Source organism: Pongo pygmaeus, chromosome 6, assembly GCF_028885625.2.
Source record: "Pongo pygmaeus isolate AG05252 chromosome 6, NHGRI_mPonPyg2-v2.0_pri, whole genome shotgun sequence".
In the NCBI taxonomy this organism is placed as follows: Eukaryota; Metazoa; Chordata; class Mammalia; order Primates; family Hominidae; genus Pongo; species Pongo pygmaeus.
Window position 1 is genome coordinate 120,255,379 of NC_072379.2, and position 20,176 is coordinate 120,275,554.

At 37.1% G+C, this 20,176-nt stretch overlaps 2 protein-coding genes and 1 pseudogene across 3 annotated transcripts in view; 2 read left to right on the forward strand and 1 right to left on the reverse strand.

The window, feature by feature from the left end:
• Positions 1-14,923, reverse strand: part of FAM3C (FAM3 metabolism regulating signaling molecule C) — a 47,140-nt gene extending 32,217 nt beyond the window's left edge. The window contains exons 1-2 of one of the 2 annotated variants that reach the window (XM_054495491.2): positions 14,718-14,923; positions 1,115-1,168 (exon numbers count right to left, since the gene is read on the reverse strand). In XM_054495491.2, coding sequence (XP_054351466.1) covers positions 1,115-1,127 — 13 coding nt within the window. In that variant the 5' untranslated portion in view covers positions 1,128-1,168; positions 14,718-14,923. Of the gene's footprint in view, positions 1-1,114; positions 1,169-14,680 lie in introns of both variants that reach the window. The other variant, XM_063667801.1, reaches the window with a different exon arrangement.
• Positions 1,119-15,145, forward strand: LOC134739887 (actin nucleation-promoting factor WAS-like). Its single transcript, XM_063667802.1, has 2 exons — positions 1,119-1,168; positions 14,718-15,145. Exons 1-2 carry the CDS (start codon positions 1,145-1,147, stop codon positions 15,069-15,071), a joined length of 378 nt encoding a protein of 125 aa, XP_063523872.1. The 5' UTR covers positions 1,119-1,144; the 3' UTR covers positions 15,072-15,145.
• Positions 15,146-17,002: 1,857 nt separating this feature from the next.
• Positions 17,003-17,318, forward strand: LOC129041582 (cytochrome c-like; annotated as a pseudogene).
• Positions 17,319-20,176: the final 2,858 nt, after the last annotated feature.

Genomic DNA, 20,176 nt, shown 5'->3' on the forward strand with positions numbered 1-20,176 from the left:
GTTTTTCAAGTTTCTACAAAAGCATTTGTAACAGCCCTCAGTTATCTTTGTTTAATAATCATGATGTTTAATCAATTGCTCCTCATTCTACACAATTATGACCACAGTATGAAGACCGGTTTGTTCACCCAGCTTGACTTTAGGCATTTCTAAGAGATGCTCCCTTAGGAAGATAATTGGTTTGCTGCTGAGATGACAATTAAGAAAAAGACTAATTATATTGATTTTGAGAAATTACAAGTTACCTATGTTGGGCACACGCTTAGTAGAAATTTCCATGTAAAGTATGCATTTCTTCTAGGGCTTTGGTTGATGGGAAGGGTGGGGAAAAACAGACTTATTTTTACTACACAGGAAGAGGTCATCAGCCCCTCCAGTTATTTATAAACGTGTCTTTAGAATATTTAAATATAACTACCTTAATATTATGAACATCTAATGGTGTTTTTCAATTTTCTCAATGTGCTGCTTAATAAACAGATTAAAGTTCTTACACATAACCTCACCTATGCAGATTAAACTTGAACAAATATTGAGCAAAAACATGTATTGTATCGAATCCTTCACACACATCTTAAGTACGTACATATGAGACATTTAAACTTTAAAACTTTATAACTCATTTTTCTCAAGAAGCTAGAACATAGCAAAAACAAAAATCAGCCTCCCTAGGTTGTCAAACCATTCTCTATATGGGCATTATATACAGTCTTTAGATTTTTTTTTTCAGATTTTAGAATATTTGCATCATACTTACCAGTTGAACTTCCCAAATCTGAAAATGTGAAACCTAAATACTCAAATGAGCATTTCCTTTGAGCATCATGTGTTGCTGCTCATAAAGTTTTAGATTTTGGAGCATTTCAGATTTTCAGATTTAAGAAGCTCAATGTGTAATTTCAACAAAAGACCTGAACAAAAAAAAACTTATGTAATATTGACTAAATGTCCAATTTGTGGTTTGCCAACTACCTAAAAATAAAGGGCTGAATGATTTAGTTTATTTCAGTTTAACCTTCTCAATATAAAGATTATTTAACCTCTCCTTTAGTCATTCTTTAACAAACAGATTACACAAAAAGTACAATTACTTCTACTAAATTAAATATCTTACCTGCTACCCTCATGTTTGGTTTTTCAGTCTATGGCGCTTTTCATTAATATGCTCCTAAAAAATCAAAATAAAAAGCAAATATCATTAGCTCTAGAACAAACATTCCTCCTTAGATTGAGTTTGAAATGGGGCATATAAACTAGTAAATTTTATGACATTTCTAACTATTATGCCAACATTGGCATTAAAAAAAAAAAAAAAAAACAACTCATCACTGGGCCTGTCTTCCACTGCACCATAAGACCTCAAGGAGGGTTTGTCTTATCCTGCTGTGTCCTCAGCTCTCTAACTGAATGACCAAAGAGTAAAAGTGTGTTATCAAGCTTGTGAATAGAAGAGAATGCCTTCTTATTCTCATGGATTATGCATCTATAAGAAACTTTTGATATTTAGCTCCAAACCTTCAGTTTGCAGATGATGTCCAAAGAGGTTAAGCTGCTTATCTAGTTGTGGAACAAATTATTTGTAGACATGGGGCTAGAATTGAGGTCAGCTGGCTCACTCCAGTACATGATGCCACTTCATTTTTGATATGACATAATTCAAGTGCCACTACCATAAGCATTTACGGCACGGGCTTCCGATTTCAATACCAGGGACCTCTTCATGTTTTTCGATTTAAGTTGTAAAATAATATGTTAAGAAGTACAGAATTGCAATTTTAAATATCCCAGCAATTATCATGATTGACAGAGTAATGTTAATACATCAAATGGATCAACTGTTCTTTGATATTACTGTAAGATCAACAAGAAACAGATGCTGGAAAAAAGTCTGTATGTGCATGGGTGTTTTCCTCCTAAGAAATAACTCAAAATAGGTGACATTTTGAAAAGAAAATGAAAAAATAAGTAAGTTTAATAAGAAAGCCACATTCAAGTTTAGCTGGAGAGCTTCCACAGTCAACTCAACCTATTGTAAAGGAATGGAATTCAAAAGGAAATTTTGATGGATGAATCACATTTGCCAGCAGTACATATCTCTCTATTTTAGATTGTATTTTGATATTTATGTTTCAATATTGTTGACTGATCTCGTAATTCACGGAATGTGTCAAGAAAATAATAATAATGGCACATCTCTGAAGGACACTGAAAAGAAGTGACACATGCACTTTTTTTATTCACTGGACTAGGCAGGTGGGCTTCAGCCGGGTTCTGGGGGGTGGGGGAGTCTGGACAGCTCCCAAAAGTCCAATGCTCTTAGGCTAGCTCTCTTTCTTCTGCACAACATACCCTAAAGAAAAAACGACACTTAAACTGAGTTGTGTGTTATTGATTTCCTTTGTTAATTATCTGAACAGCTTCCTCACAATAGAAAAAGTCAATGTTATATATCTATTTCAACTACTTAGCCACAGGCTAGGAAAATACTAAAAGGAAACAAGATACTGAAGTATCCACAAACCATCACATAAAAGCAGAAAAAAACCTCCGCTTTTTAAATGAAAACCCCAACTGGTTATAAATCCTCTGTTGGTTTCTGGCAAAATTGAACTCAGCTTTCACAACACATACATGCTTTTCCTGCCAGCTAATATTCCAAAATAACTTTACTCTTATCTGAGTGTGACCTAGGAAATTTCTTTGAAAGTGTGATAAGCAGTTACGCACCAGGTACTTGATGTTCTGTTTCACTGTTTCCATGGCCTGCTCAGGCCACACCTTACAGTGGCTGCTGCAGGTACCTGCCACCTGTTTGTATCTCCCAACAAACCTGTTTCTAAACTCATCCCTAAGACCACAATATAAGCAATGATGATTATCTAGCTGAATACAACTGTTTTCCATTAAAATGTCTCAGAGAATTCACATTTAGTAAAATTTCTAAATTAAAATCTCATCAAATTAAATCTCAGCCATAACATGCCTCAATTAATTTGCTTAAGAAGCAAATTAATGATTCAAGAATCTAAATCAGCATAGGAGTATTGAATATATTGGAGAGCAAATCAAGGAGCATCTATGTATGATGATAATGTGCTAATTCTAAATCATTCCTATTTGTATTCTTAGGGGCGCATGTAAAAGCAAAGAAAATATTTACATACAATTATCTTATATGGGGGAGGGAAGCAAAAACTTAATGGAAACTTCAGGCTGAAAACCATCAATAATTAAACAAGGATTGAACAGGTCCAGAGAAAAGGAGCACAATCGTAAAGGGAGAAAAAGGCCTTCGCTAGAAATTCAGAACGCTAAACCTAGAGGCAACAGGTGAAAGGGCTTATATATAAGTATGTTCATTAAAAGGCAGAAATATAAATATTAGAGCCATTTACCAAAACCAGAAAATGAGTTATAGAAGGATATTTTTAGGATGGAAAAAAAAACCCAAAACTCAACTTAGTACATTTATATATTTGCTCCAAAACATGTTACACAGGCCAAAATTTGTTTTAGTGTTTTTGATAAATATATGTCACTGAACCAAATCCAGTTGCTAATATGTAAGGTTCATAATCACCTGAGATTCAACAGCAAGGACAGCCACCACGATGTCGCTGGGCAATGAAACACTACAGCTGGAAAGAGCGCCTGAACTAGGGCCTCAGATGGACGTACTGAACTTCTTTACGTGGTTTACAATTTAAACATTCCTTTGGCCCCACTGTCTACTCTGATCTAATTTAGTGAAGTTTTATTACTCAGGTAGAAATCAAGCTACTATGTGAATAAGGAGTCATTGTTCTAGAATCAATTAACTTCAGGAACAACAGAGTAAAATCGAAGGTCAAGTGATACTTCCATTATTTCCTTGGGAAGCGGACTAAATCACATAAACCACAGAAACATCATTCTATATTGATAAAATTGTCATGAAAAAAAATTATTTACCAGGAGGGGGATTTCTTGCCAGTTAACATAAACCAAGTATGAAGACATACTTACGTCAGTGCAATTCACACACATCCTTATTTTATGTAATCTTCCCACCAGCCTCTAGTTGCTGGGGGTATTAAAACAGCAGCATATATGAGATCAGGGGATTTCTCTAGGGTCACATGAAGGGTAAGTAAGAAGCTCACGCTACAAACAAATCCACTTCCTTTTCACTCCAGCTGTTCACTGACACACTCTAATACAAGAGGCTTGTTGACAAAATGTCATGCCAATCAACTTCGCTTTTGCAAACTGCTTTGGGAATTGCTGCAAACTACCCACTCCAGCAATTTAACAGTATGCCAAAATGACTAAGCTTGCGTATTGGAACCCCTCCTTGAAATGGAAATGATACAAGAAAATTAAACGTACAAATACACCCTTTGACGTACCTACTTAATATTAACAAACAGCACTTAATTAAACCACAGGAAAATACTACAAGTTATCCTCTACAAATAGAGAAACTATCATTCAATTCAATCCTACTTCAACTCAGTGCTGGACAAATGACAGTTTTAACCGAACCAACTTAGAAAGTTCCCATGATTCTAATAATAAGGGATTCTAATAACTAAGGGAGAATTCGCCTTCTTTGCCTATCTTTAAACTGAGACAACGCCTTCAGACTCAGATCAGACTATACCATTCATTCTCCTGGACTGTCAGAGCTTGCCAACTTGTCAGATCTTGGACTTCTCAGCATTCATAACCTCATGAGCCAATCCCTTATAATAAACATATATATGCACACACACACAAAACACGCACATATAAATCATATACCTGTATATAAATGAAGCTATCTCCATATGTATTATAAGGAATATATGTCTATATATCTAGAGCTATATCTATACATATACACACACACGCACACACATATATATAATTGGCTCTGTTTTTCTATAGAACTCAGACTAATACAGACCCCCTCAAGAACAGAATGTAAAAAATTAAATTTTTATCCCCAGATCATTTAAAGTAAAAGAAAAAAATGAGATAATACTAAAATCAAAAGAATGCTACAACTCAAAGAGTCACTAGGGTAGGTTACTCTGACATTGCATTTACAAACAAAAGCATGGTATTTTTTTAAAAAATACCGTGTTTGCTATAAATAACTACTTTTATGTGAGTAAAACAGGGCAACTGTTGGCAAACTTTTTCTGTAAAAGGGCCAGATGGTAAATATTTTTAGGCTTTATGGACCATACAATCTCTATTGCAATTACACCACTCTGCTGTTGCAGCTAGAAAGCAACCACAGCCAACATGTGAACGAATGGGTCTAATTATATTCTAATAAAGCTTTCTTTATGGACACTGAAATTTAAATTTCATAAAATGTTCATGTGTCACAAAATTATTCTTCTTTCGATTTTTTTTAACCCACTTAAAAATGTGAAAACCAGTTTTGGCTTGTGGGCCATATAGGCCTAGGGGTTGTACTTTGTCAACCCCTAATAAAAAGAAATAAAAACATAAAATTTAATAATAAAGGAATAAACATCTTTCCCAACCAGGCTCTAATAGTCCAACTTTTTTTGCTGGGCTACGTGCAGGACATACAACTTCCACATGGCTTCGACAGGTCCTCTTAGAAGTACTACTACAGATGTAGGACAGATGAAACAATCCTAATTTCTGTGCTTCATACGTGTTCATCAAACATTTTCATAATCTGCTCTCCACAGAAAGAAGCATAATTCCATGAGAAACAACAGAATGGATCTTCTTCAAAAGGAAGAAAAAAGTCCTTCCCATCCTGTAGATGAAGCTATCCATCTATAGCAAAGGTGGAAACAAATCTAGATGCTGTTAAGTTTCCAAACCAATCCCAGGAAATGTAAAGAAACCAATAAAAATTAATCTCACTATATTACACTTCAGTAACTATAAAAATTATGTTCTTGGGAAAAAACATTACTATTTCCTTTATGTGGGTGTTTATATGGGATTATTTTTGTGATAGGCTTAAAAAAAGAGTGAAGTAAATGTGCATCTAATGCTTAACAAACTTCTAAAATTCCGAATATTTAGCTTTAAAAAACCTTGTCTTTAATAACAAGTTATTACTATTGCACATACAGACTGCTGTCAAGTACCCTGTCTCCCTAAATGCAACTATACACATATCTTTGCAAAGCTGGCTACATTTTTGAAATAACAAAATGGAAAGGAATAAGATGACTGCATTCATTTGAAAAAATATTAACATTTAAAAACTCAGTAGGATATCTGAGCTGCTATCATTGTGTTAGAAATATTGTAAATTTAACAAAATTTGGTGTTTTTAACACTAAAGGCTTGAAAGAAAAATCTAGTTACTAACTTAAGAAAGTATTTAATACTAGCAGGATATTGAATCCTAGAAGGTACACTCTTTTAAAAGAAATCACCATTTTAACACACACACACACACAAACACACACACTCACACACTCCTGTTATACAGCTTTAGAGGTGGGTATGACTTGATCACAAATAAAGGGAGATTTTTACATGATTACCAGCAACTAGAAAAGTATCCCAGATTTTAAAGAATCAAGGTAAACTCACATTTTGAAAAGGGAAAAAAAAGCAACAAAAACAAAATTGGGGGTGTGGGGAGAGGTGATCCATATGAATTCTATAATACTAGGAATGACGAATTTTTCAAAAGATCACCAATGATTATGACGTAAATGTATCCACTCCTTCTGCAAAGTGCCCCCCACAAAGCAATAGACCAAAAACTTATAAACAATGGGTCAAGTGAACCAATAAGTGTTTTAAAATAAATGTTTAATGTTCTATTGAAAATCTTGGGAAAAGAATATAAATGATCTATGCCTGGATTTTTGACAGTTTTCTGAATCAGCATCGTCTGGCTTTTCTTATTTTCTTAAGTAGCATCATATTGAAATTACTTTTAAAAGAGAACATCTAAATGTGGCTAAGAAACAGAAACAGAATTAGAAGTATACTATGGAAAAGCACAAATGAGCCAGAAAGTGTTTTTAAATTTCCCCTAGAATGCTAACCAATGCTAGATATGAAGCAAATTGGGATTATACTAGGCAAGTTCAGCTTTCCTCCACAATCCACCATAAACTGCTCTACCTTGCTTTTCATTTGGCGCTCCTGACTGTGAATGGAGAAAAACACTTCGGAAAACTTCTATCTACAGCAATTTAGATAAAACTCCATTCTTCTAAGAATGAAATTGGTAAAATATAATACCTGCTTCTCCCTCCACTTAAAAACAGGTTAGCAAAAGTGCTCAGCTAAATCATGAAAGTGCCCCATCTAGGCCAACTTTTACCCAAAGACTTAGTGTAGGGAGAGGCAGCCAAGCCTGACAGACCATACACACTACATTCTGAGAACATAAGTATTCCAACATGATTCATCTCAATGTTAAGAATTTCATAGTACAACCCCCTTAAATCAATGTGAATTAGCTAAAGAGACCTACAGTTATTCTTTCCTTTTCAGAAATCTGGTATTTAGCGGATCAACAAGTATTTAACCATGTCTTCCAAAAACACTTCAAGGAGCTAAAAACCAAATGGATCTGTGTTCTTCTGCTCCTCTATACCCAAATATAACATGGCTAGGCAACTTTTTCCTAACAAAGATATTTTGTTTTCCAAGCTAATACTACTGAAGGAAGCACCTTAAGCAGGTGGGGTTGCTCTTCACTGAATTCTCATTAATGGGGAAAGATTTGTTCTAACCTACAGATATGCCCTCATTCAGTACCCAATACAGCATTTCTGAGTTGGCAGCCAGAGTTCAGGTTTACACTGACACAGATTTGGTGTTTACCCCAAATATTGCCACTACATCCTACCACTACTCAGTACAAGATGCTATGCGGCTGATGTATATGTGTATAATCACCTAGCTATGCGGCTGATGTATATGCGTATAATCACCTGCTATGCGGCTGATGTATATGCGTATAATCACCTGCTATGCGGCTGATGTATATGCGTATAACCACCTGCTATGCGGCTGATGTATATGTGTATAACCACCTGCTATGCGGCTGATGTATATGTGTATAATCACCTGCTATGCGGCTGATGTATATGTGTATAATCACCTGCTATGCGGCTGATGTATATGTGTATAATCACCTGCTATGTGGCTGATGTGTATGTGTATAATCACCTAGCTGGCATTAATCAGGGCTGTGAACTCTCTAACACGAAAGTGGTTAAAAAAAAAAAAAAAAAAAGGTAGACATCAAATGATTATGCCACACCTTACTATTTCAGTGGACTATAATTACAAAACAGAAATCACTGAAGTACAAGGAGGATAGAAATCAGACTTCTGAACTGAGCCAGCAACATCTAAATGACTGGAAATGAGTAGGATGAAATTAATATGTGGCCAAACTGGAGTCTATTACACCCCCATATATACCTAAGTTGCATTTTAAAACAAAGTCATCAGTATAATTTTCATTACAAATAGATGTCAACTAAGGACACCTTATATAAACTCCTCATTGCAATCAAATAGTTTACATGGTAAAAGATCTAAAGAACTGTTGCTTTATAATTTTTTAAAATCTCATATCTACTATGCTTCATAATAACCTGTTAAGATAAGAGGAACCTCTGGTTGCCAGGCACTTAATACCCTATTTATTTTAACTAAACTCATTTTGCATTTTGCTCCCCTCATTTTAACTAACCTCAGGATAAGGCTTACAACCACATTTTTATTTCTTAGTAGTGAAACCACCACTGCAAAATTATAACTGAAATGGTGAAAAAGATCTGACCTAACCAACTCCATCTTGCTTCTAACCTCCACGCTGTCCTTGTTCATTCCTGGGCATAGGCCGTAACTTCGGGAGGAACTTAGTTTATAGTTTAAAACAAAGATGGTAACAGCCCTTTCCCAAAACAAACCTCCTTCTTGCCTGGGGACTAGACTGCCTTTGTAGGACTAACAAATTAGCCACAAGATTAGAAATTAGGGCTTAGGAGTCATGCAGCTGAAAGCTACCAGATTCTGACCCTTACCATCTATGGCATCACAGATTCAATGAAACATCATATGTTCTTTGAACCTCTTACTACAGGGTTACCTACGGCATGCACACCAGAATTACTAGTGTGTTTTTTAAAATGCAAACTCCTGAGCCAACTGCAGACCTGGAGAATCAGAATCCCTAGGAGCGGGATTAAAACTCTTGCATGTTTAACAAGCTCCCCAGATGACTGTCATGCGTGCTCAGATCTGAGAGCTTCAGATCTACAGCACACCAATCCAAACACACAGGGAAGGCTGAGGGGGGGTGGGGAAGGTAAGGCAGATCTAAACCAAATAAGTTCAAAAGTAAAATTCACATGACAAGATTTTTCATTCTTTCTGGAACAGTCAACCTGCCTCCAGAACAGGTCTTCAGTTTCGGTGGGCAACAGATAAATCCGGAGAAAATGTGGTGAGGAATAAATAATCAAGAACTCCTGTTTGCAGTGGTTAAACCAGAGTACTAGATTTAATATTACTCAAATGTTTTCTTGCAGTTTTTATTATTTACCAAAGCAGAATTTTGCTTAAAAAGTTATAATCCACTTAACGAAATGAAATGGTGATTGGATTTCTGCAACCAAGACCACAAACATACCCAAAACAGAAAACAAGACAGAACTCTACAAAATGGCATTCAGTTTTGCCTGCTCTGAGTTCTACAATTGTTTAAACATTTGTGATCTAAGCTACCTTAATCCTATAGTACACCATCCAGGGAGAGATGGATAGATGAATGAATGGATGGACAGAAAGAAATAGCTATTCTTAGAAACAATGACAATAAAATGAAATATATTAACTATTAGAAGTTGAACATAAATGGGGTAATGAAGTGTCCCACTCATAAACTGCTAAAATGAGATTAGAGAAAGGTACACATTTACATACAGTAGAACTGCTATCTTCATCTCATGTAACTATCTCACATTGTACTAGATGAGAAGTTATAGGTCCCTGTTCTACATGTTTAAGAATTCCCTTAGGTATCCACTCTACTTATGCTGTTTTGAAGTAGTCTGCAGAATTTAAGTGCACCAGGGTAGACATAATTCCATCAGTCACACCCTCCAAATGAAGACATGGAGAAACAGAATGGTTCCATCGCCCAAGGGTCCCGGATGAAATGCAGTATTGGCGCACCATTTGTACCACAAAAACTGAATGAGAATTAGCACTGCTGAAGTAAATTAAAATGGAAACCAGGCCTGAAGAATCACTGAGCAGACAAAACCAATTAGGCCTCATAAGCGACATCAACCTTACTTGATTTGCAAACATAAGCAAAATTTGAAGTTACTTCTTAAAAATGCCTATGCTAAAGAAAAAAATAACTTAAGCTTAATCAATCGGAAACATCCAACAAACTTCTAATTACACATCTAGGGGACTTTCCAACATGATAGACCAAATAAAACAACTGTATAACTGTAGCCAATCAAATATTTTCTTTGCTTTACATCTGTGACCCTCCTACAAAAACCTTCCTCCTGGATTCCCCTGGTGGAGCTCCCAGATCTGGTTTGGAGCTGCTCAATTCATGAATTGTTTGTTCAAATAAACTCTAAAGATGCTTCTATTGTAAAATTTTGTGAAAACGTACTGTATTAGTCCGTTTTTGCACTGCTATAAAGAAATACCCGAGACTGGGTAACTTATAAAGGAAAGAAGTTTAACTGACTCACAGTTCCACATGGCGGGGGAGGTCTCAGGAAACTTACAATCATGGAGGAAGGCTAAGGGGAAGCAAACACCTTTTTCACAAGGCAGCAGGAGAGAGAAGAGCGAGAGCACAGGAAAAACTTCCATTTGTAAAACCATCAGATCTTGTAAGAACTCACTGTCACGAGAACAACATGGGGGAAGCCGCCCTCATGATGCAATCACTTCCCTCCCTCGACACACAGGGATTACAATTTGAGATGAGATTTGAGTGGGGACGCAGAACCAAACCACACCACGTATCAACTGAACCAACTTAAAAATCCATTTTTGTTGACTTTGTGTCCTTCAAAACTCATTTAATAATCACTTAACTGCAGGTAATGAATGGTACGTTAGGTAGCACACCTGACACCATAACACTAACTTAGCAAGCCTTGTAGAGATTATGACGAAAATCAATTTAGAGATGTTCATATAACTTTCTGAATAGCACACAAAAATTTAACAAATGAATAAACAAACTGCAGTACGTATCAATGAAATGATGTATACGTAATGTGGTGTATATGAATGGAATATAGAATGGAATATTACTCACCCATAAAAAGTAATGAAGTACTGATACCTGCTGATTTAGAGGACGAACCTCTAAAACATGATAAGTGAAAGAAGCCAGACACAAAAGAACACATATTGAATTATTCAATTTTTAGGAACATCCAGAATAGATAAATTTATAGGGGCAGAAAGCAGATCAGCAGTTGCCGAGGATTGGCAGGGAGAAGGGAATGAACAACTGCTTAATGAATATGGGGTTTCCTTTTGGGGTGAGGAAAATGTTTTAGAAACGTGACAGTTCATAACATTGTGAATGTGCTAAATGCCACACTTTAAAATGGAAAATCTGGCTAGGCATAGGGGCTCATGTCTGTAATCCCAGAGCTTTGGGAGGCTGAGGTGGAAGGATCGCTTGAGGGCAGATTTGGCCAGCCTGTGCAAAATAGTAAGATCCCATCTTTTAAGGAAAAAAATTATAAAATTAGTCGCGTGTGGTGGCGCATGCCTGTAAGCCTAGCTACTCCACAGGCTAAGGTGGAGTTCAAGGCTACAGTGAGTTATGATCACACCACTGCACTCCAGTCTGCAGAACAGTGGGGCACCCCGTCTTTGTAAATAATTTAAAAATAAAATGAAAAATTCTGTTACAGGAATTTAATTTAAAAAAGAAAATTGGAAAAAAAACTCACTGAAGTTAGAAAAATCATGAATAGCAGATTTTCAAAATTAGATTAAAAATAAGGGAAATATAAGAATAGCTTCAATCAAATGGAGCAGGCCAATGAAGAAGAAAAAGAAAGAATATTAATGGGTACACTGGAGAGGCTTAGGGGTACTACACTTAATTTCCTCCTCTGAGAGGAAGTCAGCTGATTGTGTCTCAAAGAATTGCATTAAAAGAAAGTACAAAACCTTTTAAAAGTTTAAAGATTTTGGGAAATTACCTGGTTCAGTCTACTCAATCAGATTAATAAAGTACTGCATGATATTAAGTAATTTAGTCAATGGCACTCTTGAAATAACTAAATACAGAATCAATGCTTCAAATCCTGATCATCTGATCCCAAGAACAGAGACGCTTCTGGACTAAATTCAAGACAAACTTTTGCTATTATACCAAGGTCTCACAAAAATCTATCTAGCTCAGAGCTAACATAAAAATCTTTTGCTATTTGGGTCTTGCACCTTTCAGCTTTAAGAAATGGGCATTAAAAAAAAAAAAAAAGACTCCCTGCCTTAGAGGAAATAAAGTAGCTTTGTGAGTGCCCAGGCTGTCTTATTCATAGTATCTATGATATCTACAATTACTGGCACATGGTAGGCACTCCAATATTTTTAAGAGTATAAAAATTTTTGAAAAATGAGATGAATCATTTAAAACCTAAAATATATGGTGAAAAACATAAGAGTCTTATGATACCCCCACAGGGAACATTACTTTTTGCCATTCCACAGCCTCGTAGCCTTTTGGCTCTCTTTTCCAATTTCCTTTCCCTTTTTAATGTATCTTCATAAATTATGAAAGATTAGTTGACAATGTTTAAGGCAGCAATCCATATTAAAACTTTGTAATTGTAATAAAACATCCATTAAGTTTATTTTTAAAGTCACTTTAAGCCAGTAGTGTCTTATTTTTACTCCCTTTTGAAACAGAAGCCCCTTACAATAAGGATTTTGAGGAACCTGTCCTGTGTCCCTCTTACAAAGTTCCCATTGGTAATTCAGAGAGGTCCTCAGATTGAGAACCGCTGGACTGAACTCCTTTTATTGGCTCCAACTCTTCTTATTTCTTCCTATGAAGAAATGCTAGTCTTTATTGAGTTGAGAAAACATTACAAGAATCTGTGAAACAAAGCTTCTAACACCTGTATAAAACTGAAAACCTTGTGACTTAATTGGTAAACAGCCAAGAAACACAAGAGACTACTAGTAGCCTCTGGAAAGAGGGTACAGGTCGATGAAGTGACCAAAACCGGATGTTGATTTGCTGATTCTGCCAATTTCTTGTTAAATGGCTTTCAGTAAGTGATTAACTTTTATTTTCTAAATTCAATAGAGATCTGCTGGTACTGTGTAAGATACTGAATAACTAATAGTAACGTTTCCCAAGACTTAAGAAAATGTAACTGCAAATTGGTCACAAGTCCAAGGGGTCTGGGCCTCTGCTATCAGCATCGACCTTTATACTCTTTTGGAGTTCACACTTTCATCTGTAAAACTAGGAAAGATAAAGGGACTTATTCACTGAGCTGTTTTGAGAATGAATGAGCACATGAAACCATTTGGCAGTGCCTAGTACACAGTAAGCAATCTAATATTATTTATGTCATTGTATCCATATACATACGGATACATACATAAATATGGATACATACATATATATGGATACATATATATGGATACATACATATATATGGATACATACATATATGGATACATACATATATATGGATACATACATATATATGGATACATACATATATATGGATACATACATATATATGGATACATACATATATATGGATACATACATATATATGGATACATACATATATATGGATACATACATATATATGGATACATACATATATATGGATACATACATACATACATATATATATATATATATATGGATACATACACCTGGCTAATTTTTGTATTTTTTAGTAGAGACGAGGTTTCACCATTTTGGCCAAAAAGAAAACAAAAGTCAAGTCCTATCAATTAGATAGCAGTTCTGTATTACAGGCAATAATATTTTTTCTTAAAAAAAAAAAAAAAAAGAGGATGATAGAAACCGCTCCTCCCACAACTAAAACAGCTGGAGCTCTCAATCTCAAATTGTCAATCCGTCACTCACATATTCAGATCTAGGGCCACTAATCATCATCCGTGGTCCCGAGCTGTGAGGGCAGTAGCAAACAAATGGGAAGAAAAAGAAAAGACAACGAACATCAAAGGGCTGGATAGGTTGTAAAAAACCAAAAGGACCTCTAGTATAGGCGACACTAAAACTTTACAAGTGAGTCAAAACGGCCCCCTATGGAGTTGAAATGCAACACCCAACTCCGTCCCCACCTCTCGGAGCTCTCAGCCTCCACGCTGCAGAGGCGTGAGCCACCGCCAACCTGGGGAAGACGCGACCCAGGTGACCGCCCCAGGCCAGGGCGCCGAGTGCCAGCGCCAGGTGCAGACGCCGCCCCGTCTCTGCGGAGCCCGGGGATGCCCACGCCGGGGCGGCGGCCGGGCGGCCAGCGCCTCTCTGGGACCCCGGTCCCGCCGGCGCCCTCTCCAACGTCCGGACACGCCGTGACAACGCGGCCGGGCCCGGGGCCCGCCCCCGACCGGTGACCGCAGAGTGCGCGGAGGCCGAGGACGTAGGTGAGCGTCCGGCGCCCCCGGCCTCCTCCATCCCTCGCCGAACCTGAGCCCCTGCTCCGTCCGCCTCCCAGCCGTCTCACCGGCCTCCCGCCCGCCTCTCCGCCGTGCGCGCCCGCCTTCCGGCTTCCCAGCGCTCAGTCCTGCCGGAGGCCGACGGGAGCCGCCGCCTCCAGCTCGCGCCTCCGCTTCCTCTCGGACTCCTCCGGCTGCCCCTCACCCCCGCAAGTGGCCAGGAGAAAGCCAGCTCGCCGCTGGGCCTCCTCCCACGCTTCCCCGCCGCGACAAATGGGCCCCCGCCGCCGGGAAGCCGCGCCCGCCCCCTGGTGGTGGAGGACCAAGCGGGCGCCCGGGCCGGCCAGAGGGAAGGGCCGGAGAGCGGAGGGAGGGGTCTGCGGTCCCGCCCGCCGCCCCCGGCCAGGCGCTGCACAATCTGAACTTGCCACGTGGGAGCTGCCGCCGCAGCGGCGGTCCTGCACCGAGTGGCACTACAGGAGGGAGAAAAATGTGTCACCGCCGTCTCCCAACCATTTACACGCACAAAATCCCAGCCTCAAGGGCAGAACATTTTAAATGACCCACCCATCCTAGAGATGCGCCAGCTAGGTCATCTTACATATCTTGAGATAGCTGAGATGGTCAGATCAACCAAGGACCTTGGGTTATTTGCCGTTTGACTTCTTGAACCCTAGGAAACTGATTCTGAAAATCCTACTGTCCAGCGTCATTAGAATTCTGATCACCTTTAATTCACCACCCAAGAAGAAAAGTAGTCCTTGCATTTTCCAAGTCACGTTTATTTTTAAAATTATAAACTACACAATAGTTAGAAATGTTTTTTCTCAGGACATTTCCTACAATTGTGTTGATAATTGGGAAGTTAATCCAAATCTTACTATATAAGACCTTAGAATGCAAAATTATTTCATAATTCAGATCCATATTCTAAAATAATGAATAACTATTACCTAGTATTTGATAGAATATTGGGATCATCAGTGGTTGCAGAAATTAAATTGCATTTAAAAATAGGGTTTGACTATAGTGTGTTAATATAGAATTGATATTCTACCAAATTTTAGCTTTCCTCCAAAAATATAAAACACACAAACTAATAATAACTATGAATTCTGGAGTTTGTGATCCGTGATCAGGGGAGAAAGCATGAAATGAATTCTCATTGTCTTCCATGTACCAATATTATGCTATTTGTGTGTTACTTAAATAAAAAAACTAAGGCTCCAAAACTGAGTTTAAATATCTTGCTCAAAAATACAAGATAGTAAGTTATGAAGCTGGAATTCCGGCCTAGCTTCATGTAGCTCCAAATAAACAAAAAGGTACTTTGCTTATTATACTACCAAAAAATCATAACACTTACTGTACACATGCCTCTCCTAGACTGCTGTGTCTCACTGGAAGAGTTTATGAAGCCTCTTGAGTAGGGAGGTCACGGTGTATTTCTGAAAGAGCAATCTGCTCTGTAACCAAGCCAACCAGATTGGAAATTACATGTGACATATTCTTATAGCACCACACCTGAAACAATTCGTGTGCATAAAGTCTAATGTATTAGTAGCCTATTATCCACTGACCATAAGATATAGCTTAGAACCCTTTGGTAGGTAATGAAATTAATAACAATGGGTCACAACCAACATTTTGTTGCTGTTAATTCACTGAAAAATAGAAAAAAAAAAACAGTTCAAAGCATAAATTCAGGATAAGTATTCTTCATGAAACATTTGTACAGTATCATGTGTGGGTGAGTGTCTGTGTGTCTATGTCCTGGATACAGTAGAAATTATATTTCTTAATATGGGTTTCAATTTTTTTAACATTGGTAAATCACTTCTTTAGGACTCCTGTTAATCAGCCAGTTCTTACACCTATAAAAGAGTAAGGATAACTTCCTACTTTTACTTGGCAGGAGGTAGGGGAGCCAGGAGAAGTAATCAGGATTAATGATTAAGCTTAATAAAACCACAGAGCTTTACAGCTCCAGGAGGTGTAAGCCAAAGGTATTGCTATTACAATAGCTACCGATAATTTATATTACATAATAATAGTTACTGATAATGTATATTTCTAAAGCTGATATTTATTGTGTGCTTATTGTGCATCAGGCACTTTTCTAAGCACTTTATATATATAGACTTATTTAATTCTCACAATAATCCTATAAATACAGTGGAGAAGAGTGAAACTTGCTCAAGGTCTTTCTGCTATGACCAGACAGAGCTGAGATTCAAACTCATGCGCTCAACTTCAAAGCCCAACTTTTTTGTTGACTCGAAAAGAATATACAGAGTGTGACATCCAGCTTCTGAGTGTCATCCTTCATAGCACAAGCAACAAAAGAGAGGATTAAATATGGATGATGTTGAGAAAGGCAAGAAGATTTGTATTCAGAAGTGTGCCCAGTGCCACACTGTGGAAAAGGGAGGCAAGCACACGACTGGGTCTAATCTCCATGGTCTCCTCGGACGGAAGACAGGTCAAGCCGTTGGATTATCTTACACAGATGCCAATAAGAACAAAGGCATCACCTGGGGAGAAGATACACTGATGGAGTATTTGGAGAAACCCAAGGAGCACATCTCTGGAACAAGGTGATCTTTGTCAGCATTAAGAAGAAGGCAGAAAGAGAAGACTTGATAGCTTATCTCAAAAAAAGCTGCTAATGAATAATAATTGGCCCCTGCCTTATTTATTACAAAACAGAAATGTCTTATGACTTTTTTATGTGTACCATAATTTAATAGACCTCACACACCAGAATTCAGATCATGAATAACTGACAGAATATTTTGTTGAGCAGTCCTGATGTAAAACAAAGACTGGCTTGCAGTTAAATGAATACGTTCAGTTTTTTGAATTTTAATAGTAATTCTAATTCAGTAAATGCTATCGCTGTTTACCCTTTCTAAAGACATGATTAGACTTCGTTAGTAATGTTCAACTTTTCACAAAGATGGTGAATGCCATCTTAAAACGTATTGGAGATTGGTTTTATATTTAGATTTACATAACTGGTTATGTGAATATATTTAAATACTGGGGAAATTCCTTCACTATCTCAGAACCAAGCAAGACTCACCTGTGTTTTGTGTTCATTTGCCTCTTAAAGGCAAGGGTTGAAGATAAGGTAGCAATGTCTACTTTATATTTTTGGCCTTAACTATGTCAATCTAATTAGAATTCCCTGTATTTAAAATAGTTCCTTTTACTTATTGAAAGGCATTTTAGTGTGGTGTATGCGTAATACCAAATAAAGATTATTTAACACTTCTCACATTTTATAGATGATCTGTAAGGTAGCATGCTTTTAAAACAGTAGCAAGTTAAAGTTCACTCTTGAATTATTTGCAATCGAAGTCAAACTAAGTTATAATTTAGGATTGTCTTTAAACAGCCATTCAGAGGCTGGGCGTGGTAGATCATGAGGTCAGGAGATCGAGACCATCCTGGCTAACACGGTGAAACGTGTCTCTACTAAAAATACAAAAAATTAGCGGGCACCTGTAGTCCCAGCTACTGGGGAGGCTGAGGCAGGAGAATGACGTGAACCTGGGAGACAGAGCTTGCAGTGAGCCGAGATCGCGCCACTGCACTCCAGCCTGGGCCACAGAGCGAGACTCTGTCTCAAAAAAAAAAAACAGCCATTCAGAAACAGAAAATCGTAGAACCGCTGTGTATTTGTGATTGGGAATGGTGCTTTTGCCAACTAAAAGTGATTAAAGTAGAGGAGATATACACAAATTTTAAAACTATATGTGATCATAAGACTTAAAAACAAAACCACGGATCATGATTAAAAGAAACGAAATGTTCATTCTCTCTTCAATAGGTGCCATATTTTATATAAAACTATAACCTGCTTTATATTACTATAACTATATAAGAATATATATAAAATGTATATATAAGAATTAGATAATATTGTTAAATACAAAATTTCCAAAAAGCCTCAGAATTTTAATTGCATCCACCCTCAAGAAGAAGAGTTCACTTGGTATCATTTTTCTGTATATGGAGTAGTAAATTATAGGCAAATATGGCTACCAACAATTCCCCCATTCCCGTAAGTTCATGCCACTTTGTTTTTTACCATCAAGAGGTCAATCTATATCCTCTTCTCTTGAACCTAGGCTGGCCCTGGGACTTATTCTGACCCATAGAATGCATGGAGGAGATCTTATGTGACTTATGGGCTTAGACCCTAAGATACCTTGCAGCTTCCATTTTCACTGTCTTCAGGATCTAGTCACCATATAGGAAACTCAGACGACTACTGAATAATGAGAAACTACATGCAGAAAGAGAGAGGCCTAGCTCTCTCTCTCCATCCACACCATCCCAACCACTTCCCCGAGGCACCAGCTATATGAGTAAAGTTGTGTTGCATGTTCTAGCTCCAGCTAAGCTTCTACTTGAGTATATCACATGAGTAACTCCAGACGGTACCACATGGAGCATAACTGCCCAGCTTAGATCAACAAACCCACAGAAACTTGAGAAATAACATACTTAAAAAAAAAAAGTTACTAAGTATTGTGGTAGTTTGTTACACAGCAATAAATAAATGAATCAGGGAAGAAAACATTTGTGGGGGGAAAAAAGTTGACCAACTCTGGGGGTAGGATTACTTTAAAATATTCAAGCATGTTTATATTGGATTATAAACTCAAACCTGTGGCAAGATGGCCAGAAACTTGCCTAGCTTTTAAAGAATATAGCAGAAGAGAGAGAAAAAAAGAGAGAGGTAAAATAATAAAACCGAAAGTAAATGTGTCAAATTTTATATCTATACGGGTTAAAATACCACATCTAAGTGTTGTTTGAAAACTATTATTCAGAGTTTTTATAAAAATGTGAATTTAAAACCCTTAAACTTCATCCTTTCCTGTAAGGGCAAAATAGTACAGTTCAAAAAGCTGGAGTGCTCACAGATTTCATGGCACTGTATTTGATACATTAGCAACACAGCCTATAAAATGTGGTTTAATTTACTATGAAACATGTAGGATACAGTAGAATGGCATTATAGCAAATATATCTTTGCATAAAAAATACTCTAAGTTTTTAATCTATTACTTTTCTAGTAACATACAAGAAAATTCTAGATACCATAAAAATTTGAATTTTTAAATGAATTGAATAAAAAATAACTATTCAAATAAATTTAACTTTTGATTTCACTGCATAGGGGATTCTAGTTTGGATTTGATGTTTTAATAGGTCTTTCAGTGTGGGAAAATTTAGCATTTTTGTCTTGCTTATAAATCATGTTAAATGATATACTGTATATGGTAACCCATATCTAAAATATGTATTGGAATCATGACTACAAAGTAACTTCCCTTTCCTTGAAATTGGGCGCAAATGTGAACTATAAGCAATTATTAAGGTTACTAGTGGCATCCTCTGAAGACTAATTTATAATTCTGTCATAAAATATTACCCTCTAGAAAAATTTCTGACTCAGCATCATATTCTACAAAATACTTTTTTTGAAGTCTTATATGGCAGTGTTAACTGT